The 10,605-nt window shown below is 37.9% G+C and overlaps 1 protein-coding gene across 1 annotated transcript; it reads left to right on the top strand.

Moving 5' to 3' along the window:
- Positions 1–715: 715 nt before the first annotated feature.
- LOC108671248 (4-galactosyl-N-acetylglucosaminide 3-alpha-L-fucosyltransferase FUT6) lies at positions 716–6,146 on the top strand. The gene is made up of 3 exons (XM_018158747.2): positions 716–1,760; positions 3,084–3,226; positions 5,736–6,146. The coding sequence occupies exons 1-3, from the start codon at positions 756–758 to the stop codon at positions 5,950–5,952; spliced, it is 1,365 nt and encodes a 454-aa protein (XP_018014236.2). The 5' UTR covers positions 716–755; the 3' UTR covers positions 5,953–6,146.
- The last annotated feature ends 4,459 nt before the right edge of the window (positions 6,147–10,605 follow it).

Raw genomic sequence — 10,605 nt, 5'->3', positions numbered from 1 at the left:
ACCATTCTCCATTTACCGTTCACCATTTACCATTCACCATTTACCATTCACCATTTACCGTTCACCATTTACCATTCACCATTTACCGTTCACCATTTACCATTTACCATTCACCATTTATCATTCACCATTTACCATTCACCATTTACCAATCTCCATTTACCATTCACCATTTACCATTCATCATTTACCATTCACCATTTACCATTCACCATTCACCATTTACCATTCACCATTTATCATTCACCATTTATCATTCACCAGTTACCATTCACCATTTACCGTTCACCATTCACCATTCACCATTTACATTCACCATTTACTATTTACCATTAACATTTACCATTTGCCATTTACCATTCACCAATCACCATTTACCATTCACCAATCACCATTTACCATTCCCCATTCACCATATACCATTCACCATTAAGCATTCACCATTTGCCATTCATCATTTAACATTTACCATTCACCATTTACCATTCACCATTTGCCATTCACTATTTACTATTCACCATTTTCCATTCACCATTTACATTCCACCATTTGCCATTTACCCTCTACCATTTACTATTCACCGTTTGCCATTTACCGTTTAGAATTTACCTCTAACCATTCACTTTTTACGTTTTACCTTCAACCATTTCCCCTTTACCATTCAAAATTTTTAATTTTTAACTTTTCTTTTTAATTTTTAGTTTTTAATTTTCAATTTTCATATCGCATTTCTCATTTTCATTTTTCATTAGGTGATGACTGTTTCAGGGCAGAAGATAATGGCGCATGCCGGAGTAGCCACCGCAACCCCCGACCTCGGGAAGGAATCTATGATGGGGCTCGTCCAGTGGAGTCCATGTAGGTGCAGGCATCTTTTTGCACTTTTAAGTGTAGCTTCGATTCTCATTTGGCTTGTTTTCCTGGTGCTTAGAGGTGATGATGGACTTTCAAGTAATGCACTGTATCTTCGAGAAGCCCAAACCGAAAATTTGACCAGCGAACAGAACGACCCTTATATCAACTGGATTAACTTGACCCCCGGCTATATCGATCGGCTGTCGGTTCTTGGTCGCCGTATCTTCTTGAACGAAAAAATTGGTTCTGAACAAGATAGACATTTCACGATCCACATCTGGAAGTATGAAGAGTATGGCCAAGACCTCGGAGACCGATTTTTCAAGGTGGGATCTCCTGAAAATTTTGATCCTTTTGAAGACTGTTCTGTCAGCAACTGCAGAATGTCTTTAAAAGATGAAAACGTCATGTTTGCAGACGCCGTTCTCTTCCACCTGCACCACATTGCGGGTCCTCCAGCTGACGTGCCTAGGGCACCTGGGCAGCTCTGGGTGTGGTTCACAGACGAGAGTCCCAACAATGTTCTTGCATTGTCAAGTGACCGCATTTTAAGTCATTTCAATGGGGTTTTTAACTGGTCAATGAACTACAGAATGGATTCGAGTGTACCAGTGCCGTACGGAAGAACTGTTTCAGTACCTGAAAATGAGTGGCTGAATACGACAGAGGATTATTATAAAATGAAACGTAAAAATGTTGCCATAATGGGTTCCAATTGTGGCGACCCAAATAACAGATATAAATATGTTGCTGAGCTGCAGAAATACTTAGCGGTTGACGTGTATGGCGAGTGCGGACCGCTAAAGTGCCCAGGTCATTACTGGACGAACTGCGACAAACTCGACGACTACAAGTTCTACCTGGCGTTCGAGAGCTCAAACTGCGACGAATATCTAACAGAGAAAGTTGGTGGTTTAATTTTTTTGTACTAAGTGGTTGTTTTAGTTATACGATACTTTTTGAACTTGTTGAGTTCAATAAGGTACTGGTGGGTAAGGTGGCCCATTGGTTACAGATCAGAGTATACCAAGACTGATACCGAGAGTTGTGGGTTCGATCCCAGCTACTGCGACAGTTATGGTCAAATCAAATTATGGAAGCCGGGCGGCTACGCATAGCAAAATTAGAGCAGTGAGTTGCGTATTTGGGACCGCAACAAGTAGTGAATATTTTGCGATATTAAGAATCAGCGGCAGGTCTAACGGCCTAATCAACACTGACACCGATAAAATGCCATAATAAGTAGCGCGGTAGCTGACCTGTTCATATCCATAAAAATTATAATTTTAGTGGTTCATAGGATATATGGTGGTTAACTCGGGTAGTAGTAGTCCCTGATATCTGATAAGCCCCGTTCTCCCAAATCCCGTGTCCTTCAATCAGATTTCACTTGAACCAATTCCCCCTGATCCCATTTCGCCGGTTCCCATTTCTCGTGATTTTCAAAAAAGATTTGGAATTCCGAAGATAAATTATATTCTTCGTAAATAAGATTTGCACTTACCGAAAAAAAATCTTGATTAGAATTCTGTAGTCCATTTGTCCCCACCTCAACCTTTTTTAATCTGAAACAAAAAGTGAACAATTTTAATTAAATCTAAATTTATCGACTCATAACCGATGGAAGTAGGTGTGAATTGCGAACTTTTACTTTACTCAACTTACTTTGAATTTTGAAAATTGTTAACGGAATTCTGGATGAACGAATTTTCAAATCGAAGAGAATATCTACTCCGAGCAACGCCTTTCTAAAATTCTACTGTGATATTATATCATAAATTAACGTGTAAAGCTTGTTCCTAACATTATCTTATCTTTCAGGTACACCATACTTCATCATACTTCATAATCCTATTCTCTCCTGATTCATTCCACCGTTATGATCTGCGTTCGAACCGAGTCCATTTACTTGATTCATGAACTAATTCATGCCTTCATTAATGCATATTCATTCATTCTTAATTCGTTCGTGCATTCTAACGGTATTCTGATCATCATAAACTGTATACTGAATATCATAAACTATATCCTGACTATCATAAATTATGTACGTCTTATCATAAATTATATCCTGAAAATCATAAATTTTGTCCTAATATCATAAACTGTATACTGAGTAGTATAAATATAAATATATATAAATATACCGTATTTCATCAACTGTATACAGAATATAATAAATAGTAAACTAAACATACGGAATTCTCACCCACTTCTCTGAAATGCAGGTGTGGTGGAACGCTCTGCACAAGTCAGCCGTGCCTGTGGTCATGGGACCGCCGAGGTGGAACTACGAGATGCTGCTGCCTCCGAATTCTTTCATCCACGTGGAGGACTTCAGAAGCCCTGCGGATCTGGCGCGATACCTGAAGTATATACATTTTTGTTTGGCAGTGTTCACTCAGAGAAATTAGTGGGTCGTTCTCCAAAAATATGATGAACTTTTTACCCCATGTGTGGGTCATCCTAACCCAGTTTGGCCCGGCAAATGGCGTATCAGTGCTACGTCCACTCAAAGCTTGCTTTGCGAGTAAAAAAAATTGATCAATATTTGGACACTTTGACCGGTTCATTTGTTCCATGAGTAGGATTTATTTCTGATTTTTTTATATTTCGCAACGAAATATTGACATTTCTTTTGCGTTTAAGGTCAAAATATTCTAATCAAGTTCATATATGTATATTTTTTCAGTCGCTGGTCAGGATCGGCCTCAATCAAAGTTTATCTTGATAACCTTAATCATATTGACATTTATTGTACTTATAACAACACTTGCACGAGAAATCCAATCTGTCATTATTAGATATTTCACCGTTCCTCATGATAGTTTCAAGCCAAAAGCTGGTGAAAAAGACTAGGTTTCCAAGCGCCTAGTCGCTCTAAGCCCCAACAAGTCATGTGGAGCAGACGGCTTCCACTCCAGATTACTCTAAGAGTTAGCAACCGTCCTGTCCGGCTTTTTGACGGCATTTCAAAAAACCATGAACGAAGGCATCGTGCCGGCCGACTGGAAAGAAGCTCAAGTTACACCATTGTTAAAAAAAGAGAAAAAATTAGGGGTTACTTTTTTCATTTTTCTGAAATGGTGAAACTTCAGCTTCTATCACCGTCAGTCTGACAAGTGTTGTTTGTAAAGTAATTGAATCTGTTGTGAGGGATCGAGTGCCCGATCTTTTGACTGTTAATAATCTCCTATCAGACTGTCAACATGGCTTTATTGTCAGTAGATCCTGCAAAACTGACCTCTTGTCTACTTTGAATATTTGGACCCGCCTGCTGGACGAAAGGGAGCCAGTAGATGCAGTGTACCTCAATTTTGCCAAAGCATTTGACAGTGTCGAACATAAGCGGTTGTTGTGTAAATTAAGATCTTTGCGAATTGAGAGTAATGTACTCCAATGGATCAGAGTTTTTCTAGTAGGGAGACGACAACGTGTCAGTATAAATGGGACTGGATCAGACTTGGCTTCAGTGCGCAGCGGCGTGGCACAAGGGAGCGTTATCGTGCTCATTTTATTCGTTGCGTTTATAAACAATTTGTCAGAAGCTGTGTCTAGCGCTTGCTCGATGTATGCTGACGACACAAAAGTTTATAATACAGTGAAGGATACGTCGCAAAAAGTACTGTTGCAATGTGATTTCGGCAGGTTAGTTGACTGGGCTGATCCGTAGCAGCTGCGCTTTAATGCTAAGTTTAAAGTAATTTACCTTGCGAAGAACAATGAACAGCAAGATTACAGTATAAGAAGACATGGTTGCAACGAGAGAGTGATGATGTTGAAGTCGACGAAGGAAAAAGATTTAAGAGTGTGTCGACAATGAGTTGAAATTTTCTAAGCATATTGAAGCCCAAGTTAATAAAGCCAATAAACGGCTTGGACTGATCAGACGCTCATGCGAGTACATATATATATAGATGCAGAAGTGATGAAGCTGTTGTTTGTCGCTGTCGTGCGTCTGAACCTAGAGTTTTGAAACGCCGTGTGGTCACCAAAGCAAAAAAAGGACAAAAATTTAGTCGAGAATGTTCAAAGACGTGCAATAAGGATAATTCCGGGATTAAAAGGCAGGCCTTATGAAGAAATATTAAAGATTATGGAGCTTCCCAGTCCATGCCATCGACGTCTGCGTGGTGACCTCATTTAAGTATACACGAATACCCACGGTTTATAAAGGTCCCAGAAGGAGTCCTTGAATTTGGAATTAGAACCAACACCAAAGGCCACAAATATAAACTAAAAAATTGCTTTCTAACACATCCATGCGACGCATTTCTTCTCGCTTCGAGTCACCGACATGTGGAACAGCCTCCTTGATATCATATTTGACGCTCCGAGTATGAACGAGTTCAAGAACAGACTACAGAAGGCCATGCAGGAGCATCTGTTTAGTCATGGAATGCCTCTCACCTTAAGGGCCTGGTAATAAGTCATGCAGCTGTCTCAAACGATCGTCAGTTATGAAAAGATCTGATTAAAATGGTCGTATCTCCTGCGAATCAGGTCACGAGAAGCACAGGAATCGGCAACAGGCCTTGGGCCTATTTCTTCAGTGCCGAGACTTCTATTCTATTAATACGGGGCTAATAGAGGCGGCCACTGCATCATTAACATGGGGCCAATATTGGCGGCCACTGCAAATACTAAATACTAATACTTATTATCTCTTCAGATCCTTGCCTAACTAGTAAACAAGGTCAATAGTCTGATTGATAATGACGGTCAATACTTGTAAGTTGCAGTGACCGCCACCAGTGGCCTGGTGAAGATTAGCCTATCTAATTTTATTAATCTGTAATAAATATTGAAACATTTTACTATTATTAACTGTCCGCTAATCCTCCATTCAATAATCGCTACATGTTTCATGGTAATTTCAGGTACCTCTTGAACCACCCTGCCGAGTACCAAAAGTACCACGACTGGAGGAGACGATACCGAGTACTCAACGAGCACGGGTACTCGGCAGCCCCAGTGTGCCATTTGTGCAGACTTTGCGAGGCACTGAACTACAACAACAAAATGGACCAACAAGCCGACCTGGAGCCTTTCTACGACCGAGATCAGCAGTGCTACCCTCCACAATGGGTTGATTAGCATCATTTCTACAACAGAGATCAGCAGTGCTACCCTCCACAATGGGTTGATTAGCATCATTTCTACAACAGAGATCAGCAGTGCTACCCTCCACAATGGGTTGATTAGCGTCATTTCTACGACAGAGATCAGCAGTGCTACCCTCCACAATGGGTTGATTAGCATCATTTCTACAACAGAGATCAGCAGTGCTACCCTCCACANCTGAGGGCTGACTGGTCAGCAGCTGAGGGCTGACTGGTCAGCAGCTGAGGGCTGACTGGTGAGCAGCTGAGGGCTGACTGGTCAGCAGCTGAGGGCTGACTGGTCAGCAGCTAAGAAACTATGCCATTTTTGCGCTTGATTTTTTCAATTACATAAGTATTATATATATATATTCATATAGATAGGCTTCCGAAAGAAAACCTAGAATGAATTATTCATCTCTTGGAGCAAAAAATATTTCGATTTATGTAACGTTTTCTTGTTTTCTCCTATTTTTTTGTTTTAACTCATCATATGAGGTAAAATATATTGCATATGAAAATGCATTGTAAATTTGATCACACTTGAAAAACCCGTTAGCATGAATGGCTATCATCTTTGTTACAGAGATACAAAAATATAAACTGCATAGACCGATATCAACGGAAGCAGAACATGAAGCATTTTACATTGAAATTCTAAGTTGTTTTTAGTTTTTTATGATTGTTGTTAAATTGTTGGCCAATATGATGAATGGTTTAAATTAAAGGACATTTGTTCCGTATAAAATTGCAGATCAAAAAGTGAGCACCGTTACCTGCGACCCACTTAGGCACAGCTCAAATGCGTATCCGTGCTACGTACAGAAAGTATGCCACTATTTGGAAAAAATGAGCCAATTATTTTTCTAAATGCTGACATGAACCTTCGACGAATGCCTCACTCTCAAACTTTAAATAATTCGCATTGTTTCCTTTAGCAAATTAAGCTTATTTATTTTAATATTTTTTTTAAATATGGCACTCGTAAGCTCCTTTGCAATTAATTAGAGAATATACGTAATGTGAGGAAGTGATTTAAATCATGAACTGAGCTAGGAGAAATTTATTAAATTAGGTTTTTTCTAGGATTTTTTATTTGAATGAGTGGTTCTCAACTTTTTCTAATTTCATTTTACAAAGAATGAAAAGTGTGTGTTATGTTTAAACTTTGTGTGATGGGGAAATAGAAGTTTTAAAATTATTTAGGTTTACTTCTATCCACAACATATTGAAACTAAAATTCTAAAGGCCAACGTTGTGATGGCCCGAACAAACATGAAAATTGGTTCGAAAAAAAGTTAATAAATTTAAATAACATGAATTGGTGTGTGCTTAATATGCCTATACATGTGTTTCATAGGACCTCACTTTTTTAGGAAAATCCTAGAACTTTGCATACTTTGAGTGCCAAGCAAAGAAACAAAACTCTAAGTGAAAGTGTTCAAGCAGTTGTGATCAAAACTTGAGGGTATAATTTGAATAATTAAAGTGTGCAATAAAATATTCGAGTAAAATAATTTATCAATTGCAACGAATTTAGTATCGAGAACAGTGTAACGAAGGCATGGTAGAGGAAGGAAGCATATTAAAGGAAGATCCGCATATTAAAACATTGAATATATAATTCATAGTGTTTCATATTACCACTCTACCCCAGAATATCAAGATTTTTTTTGTATTCAGAGATAGGTTTTCCAAGTCAGAGATAGATATTTACGAAGTCAGAGATAGATTTTTTCGTGGACGGAGATAAATTTTTCGAAGCCAGAGAAAGATTTTTCGAAGTCAGCGATAGATTTTTCGAAGTCCAAGATAGATTTTTCCGAAGTCAGAGATAAATTTATCTGAAGTCAGCGATAGATTTTTTTAGAAATCGGAGATGGATTTTTCGAACTCATTGATTGATTTTTCCGAAGTCAGAGATAAATTTTTCGAAGTCATAGATAGATTTCTTCGCAGTCAGTGATAGATTTTTCCGATTTCAGAAATAATTTTTTTTTAAGTCGGAGATTGATTTCTTCGAAGTCAGTTATGGATTTTTTCGAAATCAGAGATAGATTTTTCCAAAGTCAAAGATAGATTTTTTCGAAGTCAGTGATAGATTTTTCCGATTTCAGAGCTAAATATTCTCGAAGTCAGAAATTGATTTCTTTCAAGTCAGCGATAGATTTCAAAGTTTGTTGAAACTATCATCGTTTCCGATACGCTAAAATGACATGGATATCATAATAAAATAATACGTTAAACTATAAATATGGAAACTTACATTAAATTTTATGTTTTAAACTTCCAATATCATACGGGGCTGGCATATATCTTCGTAATTCAGTCAGGTAATACTTTACATATTTAGCAGTCGACGAGCAGAATTTAAATGCAGTTTCATGGAGTTTTTAATGCCGTTTCATTATTTTTTCGTGAAGCTTTTATGGCCGTTTCATAAAATTTTTCATGGAGCTTCTATGGCCGTTTCATCAATTTTTCATGGAGCTTCTATGGCCGTTTCATTATTTTTTCATGGATTTTGTATGGCCGTTTCATTATTTTTTCATGTATCTTTAATGGCCGTTTCATAAAATTTTTCATGGAGCTTCTATGGCCGTTTGATTATATTTTTATGAAGCTTTTATGGCCATCTCATTAATTTTTCATGGAGCTTGTATGGCCGTTTCATTATTTTTTCAAGAAGCTTTTATGGCCGTTTCATTATTTTTTCATGAAACTCCTATGGCCGCTTCATTAATTTTTCCCGTTTCGTTCATCTTGTGAATAATTTTCGTATTCTAACATTAAATATCCAGATGTACAATTTAGCTTTGTAAAGTTTATATAACCAGGCTTATCTATTTCATTCTTTTTTAATATAATTATTTATATTCTATAACTATATTGTCATATGTACATTGTGCAATGTAATCTTTTATAAAGAGTAGTGCAATGAAGTCTTTTTTTTATATTATGAAGTTTTTACTGACGATATTATTCATTTCATCAATTTATAGAGCATTTTCAAAATTGTGAACTATATTTCCAGCTATACAATTTTTAGTTTTATAGTTTTATGTAGTTTTGGCGACAAGCTTATTACTTCTCATTAAACTTACAGATTATTTTTCACATGCACGAACTGCGTATCGAGATGATTAATGCAAAATCCTACATGTGGCATTGAACTTCAGTGCCCACGAACGTCATCCATCTCTACACATGCGACGAACCTGCGCCGAGTATCACCGTGCCACAAATCGTGCAATGTAAAGTAATAGAGGTACAGGCCGTTAGAACTGTCGCGGGTTTTTAATATTTCAGAACATTCAAAGCCTGTTGCATTCGCGAGCACGCAACTCACTGCTCCAATTTTGCTGTACTTAACCGTAAGGCCTCCTCATAGATTTTGACCTGAACTGTCGCAGGTTTCATCACACCCGCAGCTCTCTGCTCCAATCCTGGTACTATGAACTGTAGCCACTTGGCCACTCTGTAACCATGCAGCACAATATCTTCCTCTTGACACCACATTGCAAGGTAATTTGTTCTCTACTTTAACTGTTAATATAACAACAATGATTGTGAAAGGTACAAGGGAGAATTCCTTGAGGACCATATTTTTCGTCTGTAATCATCGTCGAGATGCGACCGAAGGACGGCTAAGCGTCCACTCGAGAACGTGGACACTTAATCCTTCAACTCGAAAAGGATTATGACACCCATTCCCGGTATAGCTGCAATATACTGTTGGTGAAAGGCATTTTTCCTGTGGATATTCCGTTGTGACGGATGCAATATGGGCTTCTTGTAAGATCCTATACTCTTCATATCGCTGCCTGTATTTGTTTCGTTTCAGCTTTTCTGCCTACTCATCCCTAGAATGTCATGAAATAGAATTGTTTCTTATACGATTTTCCTTCTCCCGAACAAAGGAACTACAAAAAGCATGGCATTTCCTTATCGGTCAAACAATGGAGGTACGCCCCAGCTCAGCCGATGCAAAATCGATTATGCTGCCGCTATCGGCCAGCGTAATGCTGCAGTGGCCATCACAGGGGTTGCAGTGTCACACTGCAGTGACCAGTTGTGGTGTGTAGGAATATTGCCTTTATTAAGAATTGCAAAGGTTGTGGTGGAATTGTCGCAGGTTATATTGATTACTTAGATGGTTATTGATAATTGCTTATGATGGATATAACCTACTACATAAAGTAATATAATTTTAAAAAGCTTGCTGGCTTTAATTATAGTGAAGGTTTATGTACGATTTATTCGTAAATTATTTTCCTTCTTAACTTTTGTACCACTATTTCAAGAAAAAATAGTAATTTAAGCTACTTGCTACAGGTGGTAATGCTTCAACTATACAAATGTCTTGTATGTCTTGAATGTCTCTATACAAGTAAAACTCGATGTCAATAATGTACTAGGGGCGTTTCAAAAAATAACTGAAGTTTAATGTGAAATCTTGTTATGAAAAGAAATTTGATCTATAATATAACCATATTTAATATGTAGATCCCAGAACAAGCAGTTCTAGGGTCTACATATTAACACTGTGAGCAGATGGATTCATTTCGAAATCCCTGCCCGCAAGTGGATAACAAAATAATGAACATTTGGGGAGGCAATGCACTCAGATAATAAAATAATTAACACT

This window comes from Hyalella azteca, unplaced genomic scaffold, assembly GCF_000764305.2.
Source record: "Hyalella azteca isolate HAZT.00-mixed unplaced genomic scaffold, Hazt_2.0.2 contig3214, whole genome shotgun sequence".
Lineage (NCBI taxonomy): Eukaryota > Metazoa > Arthropoda > Malacostraca > Amphipoda > Hyalellidae > Hyalella > Hyalella azteca.
Note: the sequence above shows the minus strand (reverse complement) of the source record. Positions and strands in the feature narration are given on the sequence as shown.

Coding starts and splice junctions, on each gene's coding strand:
- LOC108671248 (XM_018158747.2), top strand. CDS start 756: ATGACTGTTTCAGGGCAGAAGATAATGGCGCATGCCGGAGTAGCCACC. Junction 1,761..3,083: donor ACGAATATCTAACAGAGAAA/GTTGGTGGTTTA, acceptor TCTGAAATGCAG/GTGTGGTGGAACGCTCTGCA. Junction 3,227..5,735: donor GATCTGGCGCGATACCTGAA/GTATATACATTT, acceptor TGGTAATTTCAG/GTACCTCTTGAACCACCCTG.